General features: G+C 34.1%; 1 protein-coding gene across 1 annotated transcript in view; it reads left to right on the top strand.

Moving 5' to 3' along the window:
* The window catches only part of LOC124362910, a 29,089-nt gene extending 6,370 nt beyond the window's left edge, over window positions 1–22,719 (top strand). Inside the window, exons 3-4 of the mRNA XM_046817798.1 lie at window positions 13,753–13,804; window positions 19,759–22,719. Of these exons, the coding sequence (XP_046673754.1) occupies window positions 13,753–13,804; window positions 19,759–22,382 (2,676 nt within the window). The 3' untranslated portion in view covers window positions 22,383–22,719. The remainder of the gene's footprint in view (window positions 1–13,752; window positions 13,805–19,758) is intronic.
* The last annotated feature ends 1,365 nt before the right edge of the window (window positions 22,720–24,084 follow it).

Raw genomic sequence — 24,084 nt, 5'->3', positions numbered from 1 at the left:
GGATAGTTATTTTATAACAACTTTTTACCCCGAAATCTTACAAATATGAAAAAAACAGCTCGGCACTTTATGCATATGACTTGGGAAAATGCCAGCGCCACTCAAATGATTAAAAATTATATAAAAATCTATATAACTAAAATAGTGTCTTTATATTTTACAACGATTTTAGATATCAAAGACTTTATATACATATTATTTGGTTTCAATCGAAAACTCACACAGTATATTTGCTTTTGGATATATATATACTCAATCTACTTAATATTAGTAATTAACTTTGTATCAGATGATTGGTTATATTAACCAATAACCAACTTAATATCAGCTGATCAGTTATGAACTGTAGTCTTGCCGTGTTCTCTTCGTCGTTACATCGTAAATCCAGATGGAAATTAAAAAGTTCTTTCGTATATACAATATCAAAATATAATGTTCAATGAAAGTGCAGCTCATTATTTGAATTAAGATGTACTGCAAACAGTTAACCTGTTTGAGATTCTTACAGCATATTCACTCTAATTTATAATGTTTGCTACTTACACAATTCAATTCAAGATCGCCTGTTATGAAAGTCTTACTGATTTATTCACGTCTTGGAATTTCTAGAAAAGAGAAATTTCCGTTTACTCTGTTGGTATGTTTGAGTTAAAAGTTGATTTGACATATTTAGCTATAGCTATGTCAACCAGAAACAGAATAGGTAGGAATATTACACAAATTATAAGAAAGAAAGATTAGGAGCAAGTTAGTAAATTGTATGCTGTCATATTAACGAGTTTGAAATTGACTTAAATTTTGTGAAAAGTACACATTATAACTTCTACAAAAAAATTTACCTATTATGAGTAATAAATATTACAAGGGTACGTTTTCACTAAAAATTATATAGTAGTTTATCATATTGAGGTTCATATTCATAGCAAATGAGAACGACAAGAATATAACATTTGTGCAGTTGCAAACTTTTCTTATTTAGAAAACAGAACGAGGTTAATACATAACAAATACAATACACTTATCTCAACTTCAAGCATACCTATACAAAATAATTGCGACCCTAAGGTAGAACGGTTTCAGTTATAGACTAGATTTTTTTATTTTCTATTATTATTACTTTTAAAGTTAATTTTCTTTATACTAAGGGAGGTTGGAAAAAATGCTTTGTTGTATGTAAGTATTTGCAGGACTCCGTATTTTGCAGGATATTCCCAGAATAAATTCAACTATAGTCTTAAAATTTAGTTTCTACATTGGTATTATCGAGTTGGATTTTGGTCCTCGTGCCACAGTGTGGATGCCTTCATCTGGACAGGATGCAGTCATTGATACACCAATTGCTTTCTAACTGCAAGGATCCAAGGGGACCGCAGATCTCCTGGCACGGTTACAACTAGTTCGAGCATTGGCTATATTCACTGTTACTTTGTATTAGAGGGTCGAAAGTCTGAAATTAAGACCAACGCCGATTGCACCACCTTACTTCACTGAACTCATTTAATGTGATGAGGTGTAAGTTGACTTATCCACCCCACACAGATCCTGCAGCTCTAGTGGTTTTCCCATTCCATCTACAGTTTAAGTTACCCTAACGAGACCCTTATTGACCGACGTGTCTGACTCAAACTCGTCAAGAAATTCACATACCACCAAATGCTCATACAGTCGACAACCACGTCTTCATTCAAGTGTCTACTGGAAAGGAACATTTGAATTGGAAAGATAATGAAGTTGATAAATATTGAGATCTTACAACCTGATGCTAGATCTTATCTGAATGCTGTAGCATAATACATTTTAGTTTGTGAATCTGTACATATACTATTTATCTAACGCATAACAATTTCCCTACATGTCTGTATTTACGTTAATGTTAGCAATTTTCTATTGACTTTGAATTAAACCCTTTAGGTTATATTGCTTTTATTTCTACCAGCCTGTATAAGTGAGAATGTAACATTTTTAAAGTTACACATTCAAGCCTTATTGGCCGAGATATCTGGCTCAAGCTCATTATGAAATGCACATTCTTAGTCAACAATCACGTCTTCATTCTAAGTGTCTACTGGAAGGAAAATTTGAATGGAAAAGACGATGAAGTTGAGGAATATTGAATGATGACTTCTAGATCTTATCTGAATACTGTATCATATTACATTTTAGTTTGTGATTCTGTACATATACTGTTTATCTAAAGTACAAACATTTCCCGTCATATCTTTATTTATGTTAATGAACGAAATTGGAGCTTTCTAGTGACTTTAAATAAACCCTTTAGATCATGTTGCGTAGACTTTACCAGCCTGTATAAATGAAAATGTAATATTTTTAAAGTTACATATTCAACTTCGGCTTCAGACTCCACTCTAAAAACTTCATAATCTCACTCCCGAAACTAACCCAAACCGAAGGCATAAAAATAATGACCGCCACTATTCAATGTAAAATAAAATATAAAAAACAAAAACACCACTAAGATACAATCAGCAACAAAACCATGAACAACCATTTAAACAAACCTAATTAAACTTAATTGAAAATTTGAAGCTATGACATCTGGTCTAAGTAGGTTATAACTGTTTAAAATTTTACAGGATCTGTTCGAGGATAGCTCTAAAATAGAGTAAAGTATAGTATTTTTACAAACATTGAAATTTTATTCAATTTAATACACATACGTGGATTTAATGGTTTGCCTTACCAATTGAGCAGTCATTTGAACCGGTCCTTGTGGAGACCGTACAAGCCGTCATCTGCATGCAAAGTTAATCAAGTAGTCCCTGAGTGCTAGGTAATTCTGAAGTGACATACGACTATTACAGATCAGGCGGCCATGCTGGATCGCTCCGGTTCACTCCCTTCTCATCTGCAAATTTGCATCCTATTCTGTTTTAATTGACAATACTGACCACTTGCCTGCGCGAATTGAGCGTGGCACCTCTCACGTAGAAATTGATCATTGCCCTATTACACATTATGAGACTAGCAATTTCTAGAGAAGGGACTAGTTCTAGATTTTAGTCCATCGAAATTGAATATTCATAGTTAAAAATTATCGATTAGAATAAATATTATTTAAATTAATGAGTAAAAGCTTTTTTGAGAATCAAATTAATTAACACCATTTACAACTATCAACACTTCCTTTAAAGACAAATTTGTCTCTGCGACATAATCACGTATATGCCAGTATACATTATTACACTTTATATAAAGTATGACTCGATTAAGAACTACATAAAAAATTTCTATCCTTTCGGTAATGTTTCAATGAAGATTTTGAATGTTACGTAATATTATATTACTATATGGCACAATGAATAAGAAATGCCTGATGTGAATTGAAATATTTTACAGACACACTGTTGTCATACTAACAGTTATACCTATACCTTGTATTAATCAAAATCTAGATTATTTTAAATTCAGTCAATTTTAAATACGTTTAAACGTTTTTATTTAAATATGAACCAATTGGCAGTGCAGTAATTCATCAGAGGAGAAACAGGATTTTCCGGACATTTGCCATCGTTCATTGATACTATACAACCAGTTACGAGATATTTAATCTGATCTTTTCTTCAGACAAATTACTAAACTAATGCATGATTACAATCTAGGTTAAAGTAAACATAACATACCAAAGCATTGTGAAACGCATAACTTAGGCATCACAATATTAGTTTTGTGTGTCTATTCCCTGCATACTAACCCTATAACATGCACTTAATAAGAAGTAAACGCTAATTATTAAAACTGAACGACAGAATATAGGTCAAAATAGGTCAGTCCTCCGGCTAAACAAACAAAACTAACCATAGTAACCGTAGGACAATAGTAAATAGCGATCGTCACAACAAAACCAAGATGGCGGCAAAAAGGAAGGACGGGCTTGGTCCTTTGTTATTATTGGTTCATTCTAGATGAACTTTTTAAAACCATACTGTGACTCCGCATTGGTGTATTGCAAATCTCTAATCTGTTTAAAACGAAAGCGGCCTGATTCAAGTGATGGGTGACTATTCGGTTGGTTTGCCAATTTAACGTATGAAGGCAGTAAATGTGCTATTCTTCCTAAACTCTGACTGTAATTTTGTCAAGAAATGTAAATTTTGTATAAGATCTTTGATATAACAGGCAGGATCCTCAATTAATTATTTTCTTTTGAAACAAATAAATACCAAATAATAAATAACAAATAAAATAATAAATAGCAAATGGATACCGTGTACATTGACATGGCAAAGGCGTTTGATAGGGTTGACCACTCTGTTCTTGCATCAAAGTTGAGGGGCTACGGAGTTGCCAACCCCTTATTGTCTTGGATCTCCAGCTATCTCCGGGATCGTTATCTTTGTGTTAAAATTGGTTCCTCCACATCTACCAGATTCTCGCCATCCTCAGGAGTGCCTCAGGGCTCGTTGTTGGACCCCTGCCTCTTCAATGTCTTCGTTAACGATCTCATGGAGGTGGTCGATGTCAACGCCCTGCTATTTGCGGATGATCTTAAGCTCTTCATGGAAATTTCCTCCCCACAAGACTCTTTAAAACTACAAAGTAGCTTGATTGCAGTGGAGGAATGGTGCAAAAGCAATAATATGTCTGTGAACCCCGGCAAATGCTCTGCTATTACCTTTCATAGAATCAAATCACCGATTCTGTACTCTTACTTTATATCCAATTCCGAAATTCCAAGACTTTCGAACGTAACAGATTTGGGCGTGTGTTTTTCTAGTGACATGGGATTTACTGAGCATTTGAACATTATTTGTAGTAAGGCTAACAAGATGTTGGGCTTTATATATCGATTCTCTAGAGGCATCAATAATCCTTCTGCCCTACGTTCTCTCTATTGTTCGTTGGTAAGACAACTCTTGGAGTATGCCAGTCCTGTGTGGTCTCCTTATACAGTTGGTGCCGCGACTAGACTTGAGGCCCTCCAGCGACGCTTCATTCGTCTGGTCGGTGTGAGGATTGGCTACAACTATCCTGATGTTCCCGTGGAAGCATTAACTGCAGAACTTAATATTCCAACTCTGTCTTTGCGCCGTGATGTAGCAGATGTACTCATGTTGTGGAAGTTAGTTGGCGCCCATGTGCAGTGCCCAGATCTTCTCGCTGAAATTGGTATCAGGATCCCTGTAAACACCAGATCTAGTGGGCTTTTCAGCCGCAAGTACCACTCCACGAACTACGACTTCAACAGTCCACTGGCAAGATTTGTTCGCCTGGGGAATCGTGTTGCATCAGAGTGCGATTTTTTCGCTGATGGCCTACATCAAATCAGAAAGCGGGCCACTTATGTTTTGTCTCAACACACTTAAAAACCCCTGTAACTGTAAGACTGTTTCATTTTTTAGCTTTTGCTATTTTGTATTTTTTATTATGTTCTGCTCTACTGCAAGGTACATTTCATTTAATTTCGACTTTTTGCATCATTGGTGTATTTATATTATTTTGGTTGTTGTTATTTACGTGTACTTGTTGTTGTTATACTATTCTATTTTATACATTGTTGTTAATTATATTGTACGTTGGTCTATTTCATAATATATTGTTGATTTTTATATGATATTAATGTATAACTAAACTTTCTTGTTGTGATGGACAGTTATTGGGACTTGGAATCGATCATTGTCATATTGTGTTGTGTTCTGCCATTGCTAGCTCTGTATTATTTTATACTAGTTGTACTTTTTACTGCACTATATACACTGTACTGCCATCTTATTGCATATTGTATGTAAATTGGCTGCTTGCCGTTAATAATAAATAAATAAATAAAATCCCGCTGTAATATGTTAGATTCATCCCAATCCATACGATGGTTTTCGAGCCAACAATGATGTGTAATTTATGACTTTTCGGGTAGCCCTTTTTTCATTTTTCCTTTATCCTTACTTTTAAGCCATTTTTGTATTTTTTTTACGTGACTTTGTCTAAGAGTATTGAGAGTTTTAAACGCGGTTCTAATGTTGGATTTCTACGTACCGTAAAATGGGGTGAATAGAATCAGTTTTGGATCTTGCACACTCTGCAATGCCGTTCTGTTCGCTGTAAAACATTGTAAAATTGCTTAAAATACTGGTCTTAAGCTCTACTCTAAACATATTAGTATAAATGTTTGATTTGGAATACAAAAAAATATAAAAAATAAAAATACTCCTGTTTCTATTCACCCCGCCATTTGGGGTGAATAGAAACAACATATGAAATCTTGCTTCTATTTATGTGTTGAGCGTCGTGTTTCTAATTAGAAATGTGTTGGGTGAATAGAAACAAGCCGGATTTAACTTTGTATGAGAGAAATGAAATGAAATGAAGAATGTCTTCATTAGAGGCGAAGTTAGGACTATAAAGTCCTTTCTACCACTTAACCTTGTTAAAAATTAAACTAACATACATATACATGTATAACTAGAAATTATTCTATTTATTTACCTTATACGTTAAAAGAATCTTAGCTTTAAAGTTAAAAAAAAAACATCTATTATTAATGTAACTTTATAAAAAACACTAACTAACTAACTAACTTTATGTACAGGGGTGATTAGAAACACATTAAAATGTTTAAAACAAGATTTTATTGAGTTCAAAACAGGAGAAAACTTAAAAATATAAGCAAAATTTACTTCAACCAATATTATACCTAACAAACACACATATGGTTTTGACAAAGAAATTTTAGTGAATTGTACCACTGTACATTGAAAGATCATCAGCGAAGCTTATGGATCCTTTAAATCTAGAAGATATGTCATTAGGCAACTGCATATGACTTAAGGACTATATCGTTTTTTCCAAACAATGCTTCCTCATCGGTTTGAACGAACCTCATAGTTTGCTTCAACCGTTTGCAGAATAACCCAATGTAACCTTCGGTATCTGGCTCTAGTACTTTGCACACATACAGTCTGAAGGAAGAAGGGCGTTTGCCATATACTTTAACAAGCGCAAAGTTTCCAGCAACAAGATTAGAGTCATCTGGAAGCACATGATTTGAATCAAGGTCCTGCTCATCTTCACAAGTAGTAGACAAAATGTACTCTTGGTCAGAATCTTGTAAGGAGTATTTTGAGTCTTCTGATGTTGAATCAGATACTAATGCTTTTCTTTTTGTCTTTTGTCGTATGCTTAACTTGCCAGTATCCTTGTTGGTAGAGGGTATCGCTGAAGTGTCTTGTTTGATCCCAAAATATGATACACCAACACTCTTACCTGGAGTTACAGGCACTTTAGTTCTCTTCTTTTTGGGTTTACTGGTGCTACCGGTACCGAAATTGGTTGAATCACCACGTCGTAGGGTTTGAAGTAATTCCTTGAAGCTGTCATTAATGGCTGACACACGAACCTTTTCATTTTCATAATTGTTAGGAAGATCAACAGCAGGTAGCATACCCAAGACCTTCTCACGGTTGAAGGGCACTATTCCACATTTCTTAAAACCTGCTATAGCATTTTGTGGATTGAGTCCATCAGATAGACGTTTTAACAGACTGAGGTGGAAATCGGTCTTTAAGAACTGAAGATTGCCTCATTCCTGCCCCTTTTTTCCAATTTTCAAGTATCGCTCGCCAACTGACCTTCATTGGGTGGAAGAAAGCCATATCAAGTGGCTGAGTCAAATGGGTCGAGTTGCTAGGCAGAAAGACAAAATGGATATCTTGTTCATTGCAAAACCACCAACTACCATTGATAAATGTGAAGAAAGGTTGTCACCAATAAGGATCTTTTTTTCCTCAACTTTCTTGAAATAAGGGAGGGCAATAGTATTCACCCAATCAGAAAAGCAGAATGTATCGAACCACCCAGTTTTGGTTCTATTATACCTAGAATTGGTAGGCCCACCTACTCTCCAGCTGTCTTACATATTTTGGGCTCTGTAGACAACATATAGAGGTAATATTTTACCAGAAGCAGTAGCAGCAAACATCACAGATGTTGAGGATTTGCTAGAGTTAATTATGCGTTCAGGGTATTTGCAGCCTCTCCGTGTTATTACCTTGCGTTTCCCAGGATCATCGCACAAGTTGGTTTCATCATAATTTATTATATTTTGGGGAGGGATTTCTTTCAGTTCAACTTCCAGATGATCAAAGTAATCGTTAATAGTTTCTCGTGACACAGCGGCCCGAGAACGTTTGATGTTCTCGCACATTCTAGAGGATAGTTCTTTTCTATGACGCTTTAAAAAACTAATTACAAAGTCCGGGCATGGAAGATTGTTTTTGAATTTTTTGTCCGTTTTGCCTTGCCGGTCTAGAAACTCCTTTACCAGCATTCTCAGCGTTAAAGGATTTACTGGGTATCCCCAATCACCACAGATGTGTAGCCGGGAGACAAATAGCTTTTCCTCTTCCTGGCTCAGAACGGTTTGTCCTCCATGTTTCTTCACTTGATTGCCTTGTTTGAACCGTCTATAAAGTACACTATGACTTACGTAAAATTTTGCAGCTGCTGATCTAAGAGATGCACCGCCTTTGATAAACTGTAGAGCGTCACTGATTGTTTTCTCTGGATGATTTTTGTATTCCTTAGCCGGTACGTAAGTCCGTGGCATTTTCCTTGACTTCTTCTTTTTCATTTATTTTACATTTTAACGGATATCTCCATTTTTACAGTTTTGAACAATAATTAATGAACTCAAGACACTGACGTATACATGCGTAAATATATAACAAAAAACAATGTGCGAGAGGTATAGATGGCAATGACAAATGATTTATAGTGCGTGCAATTGATGATAAAAATTTATGATGTGTGAAATGAGGGGTCCCCTTCTACCCTTTTCTTTAGCTTTTTTTAAATTTTTTAATTTTTATAGCAATATTTATTAAAGGGCACATAAGGGGATTACAATAGTCCTTAATGAGTTACATACAGTTTAGAATGATGCTGACATAGAAATACATTAACAAATTGTGTATAATAATATTAAACAAATAATATTAAACAGCTTGTGGATTTAAAACGTAGATAAACTGTGAAAGTAAACAACCACAGTGATAGATAGAGCAATAACGATTAATAAACTATTTAAGTGACGAAACGGATATAAACTATGAATGACAATAACGTAATAAATTATTAGTGCACTGTGATTTGAACTATGGATAACAACGAACAATAACAACAATAAATTAGCACGAAACAATGTGAATAAAACCATGAATAAACAAGAATAGACAAGAATTAACAAGACACAATATATAAATAACAGCAATGAGAGACGTACAGGTAAAGTATAAGAACGAGTGTCTTCCCTCATTGTGGAACTCCTAGGCAGATAACTCATGCAGACCGGCGATCCTCCTCTTGAGCACTGGTATACTGTCCACAAAAAAGTCAACGATGTCGGCGACGCTATTACCAGATCTCTGAAGTCGGTACATCGTATTGTTTGCTGCGTAGCTGGTGCGATGTTGCTGCCTAGCGAACAGGTCTCTGGAGCGAGTGGCTGAAGGGGTCCTCAAGAGGATCTGGCTCAGCATATCGGGACAGTCGATCTTGCCGTTAAGGATCTTTGACAGCAGTACAAAGTCAGCTGAGAATCTGCGATCCGCAAGAGTCAGGAGTCCCAGATCACGAGACACTTCCCCGATGTGAACCTGACGATAGAGAAGGCAACTCCTGACACCCACCATTCGAATAAATCTTCTTTGAATAGTCTCTAGTTCATCTATGAGAAACTTCTGGTGGGGGTTCCACACTGGAGAGCCATATTCAAGGATTTGGCGTACCAAAGCACAATACAAAGTTTTTAAAGCCGTGTCACTTAAACCTTTTGAGAAGCGGGAGACAAATCCAAGCATTTTGTTTGCTCTGCTGCAAATGTTTCGCACATGCAACTCAGGATTCAGTTTTTGTTTGTGCAACAAAAACATGTCTAATAGTTCTGTATTTAATAAATATTATAATTATTAAGTGGTTGTTAACTCTGTGTGTATATGAAACTACTCTTTATTGCAAGATAATTATTTGGGGTGAATAGAAACAGATTTCATCACTGTTTCTATTCACCCCACGATTTTAAAATATGGGCTAGGTTAACCTCAAATAATTATTGTAATGAAACTATTATAGATATAGTAGTTTTGCAGTGATAATCATTTGTACAATGACTTATGTCATACCTGATTAGTAATTGTAATGCTAGATAATTGTAAAAATTGCAGAAAACTGTTATGCAACAATCAACTTTTCATAACATCCATGGAACAAGTACTGCCAACCTAACCTACCAAATTGCTTGTTGCCTGCAATGTGTGCAACCTAAAAATATTGAGCTTTTGACCAATAATAAGTTTGAACAATGAGTATTAGGAAATAATGAACGGATAATTGAAGTTTTGTTGCTATTCACCCCGCTGTTTCTATTCATCCCATTTTACGGTACTCTTCTAATTTTCTCTGATAATCCCAGCACATAAGGCATTTACATACACGAAAATTTATCACTACTCTGGTTGAAAGATTCTTCTGGTTCGTTTGGGCTTGTTTATTATTTATTGAGGGTATACATTGTTTCTAAGACCCACTTAAATTTTTGGAAGTTCCTCTTTTAATCCATCTTTATCTGAGTATAAGCTATTTGCTCTATCAAACAACAAGTAGGCCATTCCTTCTTTGAAAAACAATCTTCAAACAAAGAATCTTCAGAGTGGTTATGGATCAGTTCTTAGACCAACTTTCAAGGTGACCCTTGGAAAGTGAAACTTTTTGTTTTGACGTGTGTTGCGCATTACGCTTTCTTCCGATAACGGAGTCTCTCGCTAAGATAACATCGCTAAACACTAAAAAAACGACGAGATGCGCGTGTCGGCAGTTTTTATACCGACCACTTCCGTCCTAAAAACCAAAACTATCTCATCACCGATGGTCTTTTATATAACAGGCAGGACCGAAATTGGCCTAAGTTCTTTCAGTTCAGTTGGTGCAACGGCATTAAACGGAAGATTATTATGCTGGTCCTCCAGTTTTCAAAACTTTTACTGCTGAAAAGTACAATAGATGCGATAAACCTGTTATTACCAATGGTCTTATCGCTATAACCATCTGTATTGAAACATTCGTCAGAGCCTTCTGTCTGGATTTTATTGAGTTCATTGCTTAATTAGCTGCTTATTTAGCCAATAACCTTAAACTGAATAATAAATATTCATGTGCTCTTACCTGAGCTTCCAAAAGTTTATTTATCTTCATTTTATTTTATTCACAACTCAAACCCATTTCAAATAACTGTTTTTTAATTTGCTAAGCACAAGTACTAGCTATTACATAATGTTGGAGTCCCAGCCTATAATATTTAATTGCTTTAAGCAAAACCTGATTATGACGTAACTTTGAATGAATTATGACATATTATGACGTAAATGTCTTAAAATAAAATTTATGACGTAATTATGACGCATTATGACGTAAAGCATTATGAAAGTTTTCTTTGTATATATAATTTAATTATTTAAATTTTTATATATTTTTCACCAACCAGTCACTTTTTTATTTTCAATATTTACTTCATAACTTGTTTATAGTTTTTATAAGTTGATTAATCATACAATTCCCAAGGAGGCATTCTTTGTCCGTGCCATTTTACATATAACATATGTACTGTTTTAATGTTTGATTTTATATACTTTCCCCTAGACCATTGGCATCCTGCGTTTCTGTCCCTCGCTCCCAGCTAATCCTTGTGATTTCTTCAATAACTTTTTCAACATAAAATAGGGAGTAATCTCTACATGATATAATTTACGGCTCAGTCTTCTCCTTCTGGATCTCAAGCAGAGAGCAAACAAGCTTGTGGTCTATATGTCTACCACTTTCAGGTATTTTATGGTAGGGTGACAATAAAATCGATCCTGTTAATCTCAGTTTGTACACAGCGATGAGGTCTAACTCACTCTTGTAGGTCACTTGTAAGTTGTATTACATACAAGACCAATATTAAGATCTCTCACACAAATAACTGACTTTACGTAGATCAACAGGTCAATAAATAGTGCGTGGAAAAAAGCGCAAGGCGGGTGTATCCAAGGTTATATTTTTTTATTCCAATATCGCGGTTATTCGAACACCACTACTTGATTATTTATGATTATAGAGAAAAAATTAAAAGTGTGTTGTAATGCATAAAATATGTTGTTATTTTTCTTTTTGCAGTGCACAATTTAGTTTGTCTCGTATAGTTTTCAAGATGTCTATTACAAGTAAGTGTCATAACAATATATAAATCTCCAGCAACTAGCGAAAGGAATCCTGAAACATGTTCAAACATTGTCCAACAAGTCATCACATAAATAACTTTTCTAAGTTGTTTATATGGCTTGATATGTAATTCCACTCAAGTATAGTGGCCGTTCAACCCTAAAAATTCATAACTCGGTTATTTATGGATTTTATGGTCTGTATTTGAGGCTAGGGAAAATGTCTTTGTACAGTTCTAGATAGAATGGTTTGTGGAGTTGACAAAACTTTGTAATCAGCCAGATTGCTTTCATTTCCTTTTCATCGCCTTACGGGAAATTGAATAGTACAAGATTGATTTTGTAAGTGGTGGATTTTTATAATTTTATTATGGTGGTAAATGGTAAAACAACAAACACTTCTCTCATTGTACACTTGTCTTTAAAATGTGACAGCTGTTCAAAAACGTAACCAAGAAAGTTATAAACACAACTAAATATGTACCACGAAATAAGGAAATGTCTCGTACATTATTTTATTTGTGGTATGCTAGGTATGGATTGATAATTAGCTGGTACGATCAGATGATAAAGGCATATGTGATAACGGGTGCGTCTAAATAATTGGGACCTTGATTACAATTCGTTAGCGAGTGAACTTAATCAGTTTTAATGATAGAGTACTTAATTATGACATTTGCATTAAATTAGTTAATTAGTTATTGGAATATTAATAACTCTTACTCTATATGTAGTACGAAAAAAACCAACTAATTTTAAAAAACAAACAAAAAACAATATTCTTAAATTCCCTGTAGATACCTGGACTAAATGAGGAAATTCATCTTATTTAGTAATTTAAATGTATATACTAGTTCACAAAATATTATCTGAATTAATAATGTAAGGGACTTTAATTTTTCATATTCTTTTAAATGAACCTGAGAACGATTAACTGTGCAAGTATTAGCTCTTGTTTAGTGAGCACATATGACATAGAAGAGATTACATTTGCACTTTAATGAATATTAAAAATAATATTTACTGAGATAGGAAATACTGAAACAATAGAGAGGAATATGTACAGTACTGTCACAATTGTTTACTTTGGGTTTAAACTGAGAGTCGTGTATGAATAAACCATCTCTTTTGATATTTTTATTCTTTAAAAGTTACGTTTTACCTACAAATATAGAATTCTAGCTATTGATTAGTAGGTTATTGGGTAGGGTAGGCTATTGAAATCTTTTGGTTTTAACATTATCAGGTAAAACACACGAAATTCCCACTGTTTTATTTATAATATATGTATTGGGCCATTTCATTAATGTTCATATTATGTTTGTTATTTATCTGTGTTAAAACACATCTCACGTAGACGCTTGTAATCCAATCACCACAGAAACTTGAGAAACAAACAAAAATTAATTTTTACCTTTACTAATCGACAGTAAATACTTTATTATTTACACAGAATTATTGTTCAATATTGGTTTGCAGTAAAAAACATGTCATTGACAGATGTAATGTTTTTCACCTTTCAATAAGTTTTTTTTTCTATTTTCAGGTTCCAAAGTGCGGGATATTGCCAGATGGATACAATATCACTAAGGAGCAGTGTAAGTTCGAGTTACATTGTGACCAGAACATTTTTATTTCATATTTGATAATCCTTATTAGCCTTGTTCTTAGACGACCTGGTCATGTGCAGGACTGTGAGAGCTTATAATACAGGATAAGGCAGAGAGTCAGTACAATAGGAAGTGGACAATACTGACCGACAATGAACACAGAACATGTCTAACCAAGACCGAGACGAGAGCCTTAGAATTTACAGCTGTTAGCTCGATCCTGTGCGATTGTTGATCAATGTACCGATATGGCTAAATTACACTGAGGTTATATTACTGTATAAATACCTGTACATTATAGTAATAGTCCATATTATTCGCTGATAGCTTGTGTTAAATTTTACTCACAAAACCCTTATTAAACATGTCAAAAGTTTCATTAAAAAACCTTAGTAGACTTTATATTCTGAACAGGTAAATAAAAGAACTTATAGAATAAAAAATTAAAATGCTATTTACATCCATAAGTCAAATAAAATATAGGTATTCCTTAAAATTTTAAAGTGGCATATTGCAAATTATAGCCAAACGTTTTATTTATAAATTAACATTTTTATTGCAAAAAATAAGTAAAGTACCCTACTTTCGGATTTCATGTACATGTATTGTTTCCTGAGATACCACTGGTGGCACAGATAAAATGGATTCCCTGTACAATATATATTACTCAGTTCAGATTATAATACAGTAGTTTCTCACCTTGTGTCAGGGTTTCAGATTAGGCTTCACTACGAATATGATCTTTAGCAAAATTACAAATTACGTTAAAAAGATTTAGTTTTTTAGCACTGAATTACCATCACTTATTTCAAGGATGCCGTTCCAGTTAGAGCTCCAAGTGACGTATTCGTTAGAGGGATTGTAGAATCCTTTTTAGATTAATGAAACAGAAAGAAGTGCAAAGATAGCGATATCTCTAAATAACGAAAAATCATTTAAACAAGTAACACATAAATTATATATACAAAATTATAGCAGGGTTTCCGTTACACGTCAATAAATAGCCTCTAGTACATTATTTGGAGCAACAATGAGAAATTCTTTAATACTGCAGCGGTGTAATGGATTATTTACAATGTAATATAATTTAAATTGGTAAATTGTGCGACATAACCATGTATCTACTTGTTAATATCACTAAATATCTTTATAACGCCAATCTCTGAACATCTTCATATGGAATGTTAATTATAGGGTACAAAATATTGGACTCTAAGAAGTAAAACCATAAATATTTTTAAAGAAATATATACGGGCTTTAAAAAATATTAAATCGTTAACAACTATAAACATAAACTAAGAGCTAAAGCAATAATTGTTTACGAACAACTCAAGAATTTTTTCTTAAGTAAATCAACCAAATTTCTTGAACTTAATTATCTTTATGAAATTAAAACAATATATAAATATATGTATATATATATATATACATAAAATTATTAAATAATTAATGATGTTAATAACATAACTAGTATTAAAAATTGATAAGAATAAAAAAAGTTAATTATAAAGATTTGAGGGATGAAATGGTGAGGAAACTGAATCTTGCTTCTAAATGATGTTGATTACTGAATGCTTTACAGAAGATTAATTGCTAAACTACTAATCGTCCATTAGGATTTAAGAAAAGATCTAGTTGGAAATAAATCAGTTCTATAATAATTTTGTGGATAGACATTTTTATTAATAACAGTTAAAGCATTTTAGGCTATACATACAATTAAATTAGAATCCTTAATTGGATTTTGTAGACTGATACACAAGAAAATCGTATAAAAATGTTTGAGGGAAGAGGGACGGTAGTCCTATCTTTTCAATATTAACAGAGATTAAAGTACGCTGAAACTAATTAACCAATCAACTTGAATTTTTTTTCCTTTGTTAAGCAGTATTTTTAACTACTGGGTATTTTAAATTTCAATAAAGTAATTTTTTGTTTCCTAAAAATTTTAATGATAAAAAATGAATATTGGAGACGCTAAACATTTCTATTGTCTAAACTGTAACAGAATACTTTAAAAAATCCAATAGATTCTTAAAGACATATTGGATACTGTCAGAAAATAACAAGAAATTTGATTTTGTGGTTCCTGTAAAATTTACATTTTTATTGGAATAACAAAAAAATAAATCTTCCGTGACATCGCAAAGAATATGGTCACTATATATTATGGACCATGAAGAGGGATTGATGACCTTTTACAACCTAGTATGCTTCAAATTTATGTAGCTGAAAGTTTTTCATCTAAATCTATTTCATATAGGCCTATATACAAATATGTTTTAAGCATAACGAAGTATGCTGTCTACGGAACAATATTGAGATATGTGCCAAGTAAAAGGCATTAATAAATTACGTTGTTTTATTATGCTATAGCCTACTCTTAAAATTTAGTTTTAACACAATTTTATTATAAATTTTCTTAAATATTTCAGCATAAACTAATATAAATTAGTGGACAATTGACGAATGCATTACTTTACTATTACTTATGCACTCAAAAAATACAAATACAAGATACAAAATAACAAATAAAATATAGCGTTCGTTTACTGTTATTGCATTTCTGCTTCATATGCAGGTTCTTCATTTAAATTTCCTTTGACCCTCCTTTTGAGTTCTCTAGCTTGCCCCCGGCTTGTCTTTGTAACTCATTGATGATAGTGTCTGCCCTTGTCTGTTGTAGTCTATATTTTTCATAACGTCGACTGTACGTTTCCTAAGCTCAATGTATACTGCACTAAGTGCTTTCATTTAGTTATATTTCCATAAATTAATCCAATAAATCGTTTTGGTCATTCTAGACCTAATGAAATTGTTGACACGTTCGTTAACATTTTTGGTTTTGCCTTGTAAACACTTTCAAAGAAGGTTTGGCAAAGGCTCTAAAAGTTAATTTTATGGCCAGCATTATCGCTACAAGTATGCTATTTTTATTACTATGTGGTGTATTTGTCAGTTTTTACTATTATACTTATACCAAGTATCATTTTTCTGTAGGTCAGAGGTCGTACTGAGAAAACTTGCTGAAGTGTATACAGCTGCTATCATGTTTGTTACACTGTGTTTTTCCTAACTTCATTACCATAATAAGACTAATTTATCAATAAGGCCATTTGTAAGCTTATTTTTCCCCTAAAGTTTGTCACCATCCAGTATAGGGTCTAGTGAATGTTTTTGGAGTTTCCTAAGCCTGTCACCCTTTTTTTTATATATCCTACACATTTCAGTTTTTTATTTCAACATTACCATAAGTGTAGCTGCCAGCAATAGTTTAGAAACTGTTAGTATCACCAATAGTCTTCCAAATATTCCAAGTATCACACATTTTACTTATCAACCTAAAGTACAAGTTAATAAGTATAAGGTAGTGGAGGATCTTGGCGTTCTCCTAAACGGTATACTTAATCCAAGATCATCACAATGAGGCTACCTGCTGTGAAGCAAGGCTTTCTTTGGCGAACAACTGCCAGTGGTTTGTCTGAACTCTCTATTGTTATTCTCTATAGGTCTCTTTTACGTCCTATTCTTGAGTACGCCTCTGTGGTCTGGAAACCTTATTACATCCAAGACAGGGCTGGAAAGGGTTCAGAGAAGGTTTGTAAGGCTGGTCGGCATATTTATTGGCATTTCCGTTAGAAATTAAAATAAAATAAAGACAAACTTTTATTTTCCAGCTGCTTCCATTCCGCCGCTTCGTTCTTGCTAATTTGTTGCCTAATATTTTTAGTGATTTTCTTTGTTTAAACATATAAAACATTTGAATAAAACTTTTATGTCTATCACTTTGCCTGTATCACCGTGCGAAGTACCTTGGATGCCAGCTTTCTGGTACCGCTCGCTTCCATTTTACTTACCGTGAATTAGAGATTTTTTTCTCCTCTACTGCATGTTTCATTGCATTTTTTCATTACATACTCAGCTTTACTTTTTAGCAGCGTAATAAAAGGTGAAACCTTGGTAGGCGCTTGGGGGGGGTTCATTACGCCACCTAGCACACTCCAAGCAGCCATGACTATTGACCTCAATCCATTTACAGGCTTAATACTTACATCAACCTGTTTGTTGCTTTTGGATGTACTTACTCATTTAGAGCTATTAATTTCATTTAGAAGGATCTTCATAATAAAGATCTCCATTTGAAATGCTAGGCCAAACCGCTTGGCAACGCGTTCTTACACGTACTTAGTGCTTCTGACAACTATTACAAACTTATGAGGTGAAAAGCCGTTCTTCTTAGTTACGTTTATCTTCTTTGATGAACTTAAGTGATCCTTTGCCGAACTGAAGGAGGGCTAGATCTATTTTAGATGCTTCACTGCCAGACTTATATTTCATAGAATTAGAGGTTTTTTTTCCTACCACCTCTTAATCTACTAGAACGAGACATTACTTTTCACCCAATCAAAACACAACACAATAATTATTTTTCAAACTCTAGAACAAACACTTAACTACTTTACCGAACAAAATAACTGTTCATAATTTAGAACATCAACATAAACAATAACCAGAAAACAAATGTGAAAACAGATTACAGCTCAAATGTAGCACAGAATAACCAACAAAAGAAAACGAAATACAACTTCGTAGTGTCTGTAGTTATACAAAAAACAATGTATTCATGAAGTAAAGCATGCATTCTAAGAACATTATCTCAGAAATCGGTCTCAGCTTCAAATTTATTTAATATAGAAGTATTATATAAGTATGACTGTTTTCGGAAAACTTTAAATAGTAATAAGAAAAACGTTATTATGCTATGCCTCCCTTCTGTATTCCCTTAATTTTAAAAACATAACAAGGTTTTTTAACAGTAAGTCAAAAACATCTGATGTTGGCCTTACCATACTTATAAAAAGTGCTTAAAAAGTCTTTGCCTATATTTATGTGTTTTTTTGAGTATAAAACATACAAAATATCGTTTGTTAAAAACATGTTTATTTTGTATATATTGTATTTCTTTACAAAATATAACTTATGTTTAAGTTTTAGTGTGTAAGTTAAAATATATCTGGAAGATTTAGGGTTATAATACTTCAATTTAATGGGCTACTGACACATATTTAGTGTATATAAATTAACACATTCTAAATATTTTGTCAGCTGTTGTACAGTTTTTTACTTTGTTGAACTGTTGCCTAGTTGAGTATAAACTCGCGTGGGAACAGAAAATGCGCGCTAAGTCTAATATTTAAATATGTCAGTAATTTTCATATGTTATTTATGACATTTTGGTTGAAATATTTTAAATAGCTGCCATTATGAAGTTTGATGGGAAATTTTTACCAAACTTTATTTATTGATAGGTACTACCAACCTACCAAATTTTCATTAAAGTTGATTCAGTTATATTAAAATATAGACGGTCAGGCATTTAACAAAGCATGTATTCAAAGTTCCAACTCTGCTCTAACATCATTACACACCAGGCTCAGCTACATGTTTACATGTGTTTGCGTTTCATCATATTTTTGATTTTATACTAATGGCTTTAGTTTTCAAGTAAATTAAAATACTGTTTAAATGACTAGTTTCTAGTCGTACAAAATGTACTTGCGTACGAAGTACGTCAAACTGCATATACAAGATAAAACAATACGTTAATTATCCTCAATCAATATCACTGTATAATACATCATAATCTTTTGGGAAATTGCTGAGTCTAAATGTGAATTTAACTAAATAAGACAGAATCATAAATTTAAAATTACATTACACGTGTATAAAACTGAAATTTTCTTTTTATCCAGTTATAATTGAACTGATTTCGATGGTTAAATAATTCTATTGAATTAATGTCTTGACAATTTTTTCTCTAATTACTAAGCATTTATTTCGTGTACTGTATGACTTTGTAAATTTCCAAGTGTAATTATTAGGTTTTGTAAAACACCAACATTATACTTGTCTTTCAACGTAACGTTATCTCTGAACACAGATGTAGTGAGAGTGCGCCGCAGTATCCCAGAGGTAGACGCTGTCAATCCGGACTACATGAACGGGGAGGTACCGTCTGGCCAGGAGGAGCATGCAGATCCTCAGCAGTCCATCAGTCAACTGCCATTGGTGGACCATGTGGACACTCTGTTCAGCAGCGGCAAGGATGACAAAATTGCGCAGATGTCACAGGATACGCAGGAACATGAAGGCAGCCATGATTCTCTAGCCCGGCAAGAGAAGTCAGCTGTTGAGGGTTTAACTAGCGACGAGCAAGCGGACTGCTATAAGCAGCAGAATATAGATACACCGGGAGTTGAGGAGTCTATAATGAAGAGGCAGAACTCAAGGGGAATGTCGATCGTGGATATGTCTCAGAGACTACAACCGTCGTTTTCCCGTAACCAAGCCACTAGAGACAGAAGCTGGCGACGTAACAATAGGATAAAAGAAAAGGAAGAGATAACGTCTTTGTACTCTGAGCCGCAAAAGGTAGTGAGGATTAAAAGTGCAAAGCATGGTTTTCGTTCTAAGGTAGACGAGGCTGCCAAGGATACTCCCAAAAGGGTTTACAAACCTACAGGAATCCTGCCGCAGTTTCCAGTTTACGATGAAGACATCGATTTCCAACCCGATCCCTTACAAGGTATCCTTGAAGACAAATACTGGCAGGATCAAGAAGATCAAGAAGGAGTTATTAGAAAATATATGGATCTTGCCATAAACAATATGATGCCCCCGAATTCGGAGATTGATAAGCGTGATGCAGAGAGAACTAATTATCAAGCGAAGAGCATCACCAGCAATCTGGCGTTTAGGGGTGAGTCCAACGAGAGGGAGAGAGGCTGTCCTTGTAAAGAGGTAGTGGCTTGTGGTGAATGTTCGAAGGGAAAATCTAACAAGAAATCAAATTTCACAGAAGCAGAAGATGAAGTTCCGTTCGGTAGAAATCTCTTGTCTTTGGACAATGGAAAGCGTGAAGATGTAGAAGATAACAATGACGTTTCTTCTTTCAAAAATATAGCTTTCTTAAATCAGTATGATTCTGATAAAAAGACGCATATTTATAAGAAGAGCATTCCAAATTATTCCTCAAATCTCCTGGGTAGAAAACTGCTTTCATTTACAGACGTTGACAGTGACTACGATGAAGATGGTGAAGAAAACTATGAAGATGAAGTAAGTGAGTCTAGCTATAGAAGGCTACGTTCTTATGATGGAAATCAAAATCATAAGAGGACTAAAGTGTTCGGTAGAAAACTGCTTTCATTCACAGAAGTTGACAGTGACCTCGATGAAGACGGCGAAGAAAACTATGAAGATGAAATAAGTGAGTCTAGCTATAGAAGGCTGCGTTTTGACGATGCAGATCAAAACCATAAGGGGTCTAAAGTATTCAATGTATATAGCACCTACGATGATAATGTCAATAATATCCAAAGACTAAAACCTTATTACGAATATGTTGATAGTGAGCCTGTTATTGAGCACCAGGAAAATAAAGATACTGAGGATGCTCAAGTTCTTGATGAGTTTACAAACAATAAGAAGGCAGAAGATACCGCACTCATATACAATCCAGCTGTACATAACTTGCCTAATAAACCTGCTCAGTTTTACACACCAAATAAATGGGCTAATAGGTTACAAAAGTTTCTTCAACCGAAGGAAAAAGGACCACATACCAGAACAAAAGGAGTAAATATGACCGAAGAATTTGCAATTGTGCAAAGTGAAACTTTAAGAAATGCTTCATTAGTCCAGGCCACTTACAAACCAATTAATAAGACTACACCACAGCCACTTAATACGACAATTAACATCACAACAACTATCAATCTTGAAAGCACAAATCCCCCAAAAGGAAGAAGGAGTTATTCAGAACCTTTTTTATTTGATTTACACAGGATTTCAAATTTGGCTGAAACTTCAGACGACGCTGTGGCACGAAATAATTTAAAGGTTATCAACATGACAACAAGCTCTTCGCAACCGTCAAACTCGTCAGAAGTGCCTTTCGGAAACAATACTCTTGTATCAAACAGCACAAATAACGTTACAGTATCTCAATGGAATATTACGTCAGTAAGTTCCGTTGCAACAACAAAGGCAACGGTCACGCCAACCGTTAAGAAGAAGGCAAAATTCGATGAAGAAGAAACTATAGATGCTGAAGTAGCCAATGACATAGTAGAAACCGTGATCGCAGAATCACAAAGAAGCTCCGTGTTGGGAAATAGCCTAGGACTCTGTAGAAGAAATGATTCCTTGAATGTAAGGTACGGAAGGGTCATTCCAGAGACCGAGAAAGTACTCAGGACTGTCACAGAGTGTTTGATGAAGAGGTTGAAGAACCACTTGGCCAAACAAAGCTGCATAATCCTCGATTCTGAGTTGCTGGAGTTCCTTCAGTGGATTGTGCTCAAAGGAGAATCCAGCAAGGATTACGTTCAGAGAAGTTCGGGCAAGTTTCGCATCCCCAAGCCAGCGGCGCCCGCAGTCAATCTTACTACTTGTGGTCCTGTCGTGATGGCCTCCGAATCAACCTCGTGCGACCCAGCTCTGGAGGCTCCACCACCACCTGATCAAATAGTATCCAACTTCAATAACTCTATGCCAACATAATGGGCATTAAAACAACTTTGTCGGTGACAACTTTGTCTTGAAAAGATATAAAGGTTTTTTAGATTCATCCTCTTGAACTGAATTGAAGAGCCAAATACATTCTTACTTGATTATAACTCGTGTCTTTCCATTGCGGTATTTCAAATTATAATGTTAATCAATGAATAATGAAACAAATGAACGAACGTAAACATATAAGTAAGTCAGAAGCATACGATTAGATTCTTTATAGAATTTGGAGAAACATGTTCTGTGTATACATTAATTCGCTCTTAATGCTTTCGATAAACAATTTTTCTGTATGTAAATGAGTAATAAAATCTTATTGGATATTGGATTCATGTCTTTATGCAGTTTATTCTTCGAGTTTGACCTGGAAATTCGGTGTAGTAATGGTATTTTTCGTTAGTATAAATGTTATAAAAGCTCCATATTAAACACAGTCAAAATTGTTTCATTAGAATTCCTAACATGTGTAACAAAAAATATGATGTTACACTAATGTGTATTTTATTACATTTGTAAACACTTCTCGGTAAGTTAAGGTCTTATAATCAATATAACCTAGAAAATTTCCCCTGCTTTAATATAAATAACTAAATTTTTTAAACATGTGTGCCTTTATTAAAACTATTAGCGGTTATGCTCATGTTTTCAATCGTTATGTAAATGCTAATAGGATGAAATAAGTAATAGAAATACTTATCGGAAATTATCCTTAGAACACTATAACTTATCTTTTTTTAATCATTATTTAAATCAAATATGTTGAAATACATTATAGAAATGCTTTTTATCTGAAACCATCCTTAGAACACAATATCGTATCTTAAAATAATCTGAGTGACTCAAACGTCAGGTTATTACACATTAATTTTTTTTAATTTTCCTAAATATACACATACTTATCTATGTCGTTCTTGGGTTTTAATTGTAATCTATTGTTCTACTATTTCTCACAATTCCGTGAAATATAATTTCTTACTATATTAAAATATCGCTGTGTACAAATATTAACTGTCGGTAATTGTATAGATTTCAACCACATTCAAAAACGCAGTTTATAAAAAAAATGGTAAACGTACATTTTCCTTAACATATCTGATTGATAGACTAATAACATTTTATCACTTTTCTCACTAGATTTATTTACTTAAATAAAAGTTTCTTGCGAACCCTCAAATAAAGGGGTTTGATGCCCTAGGTCATATCTGGCCCTAAGCTAAGAGAGCTGTCTTCCCACTTAATCGTTAAAAAACTCAGTGTTTAGTAATGAATGGACATACGATAAGAGAGTACTGAATGAAATGCAATGTGACTCGGAAGTTTTGCACATCACGATAAAGTAAGAAAATCTGTTCCGCAGTGGAACGAGCGAGACAAAAATCCACAAACGTCGATAAAGAGATCGGACAAACTATCCATTACACTTGAGGCTCCGGGCGAGAAGCAAGCCCAAGTCAGAATGCGTGCAGATTGGTAGGAGACACTATCGGCTACATCACGTGATGTCTCCGAACCAATGGAAAACAAGAGAAGAGATCAGGTGAAGCAGTCAGCTGTCTATTTTGAAACCAGTTATTGCAGCTCAATGAACTGTATTACAACTGTACAAAATACTACATTTGATACAGGAAATTCAGCATCATGAACAATGGACAAACAGATAACAGTTTTGAATAGGAATGTAATATACTAATAA

Source organism: Homalodisca vitripennis, chromosome 5, assembly GCF_021130785.1.
Source record: "Homalodisca vitripennis isolate AUS2020 chromosome 5, UT_GWSS_2.1, whole genome shotgun sequence".
Classification (NCBI taxonomy): Eukaryota; Metazoa; Arthropoda; class Insecta; order Hemiptera; family Cicadellidae; genus Homalodisca; species Homalodisca vitripennis.
This window is presented reverse-complemented; position numbering and strand designations above follow the sequence as displayed.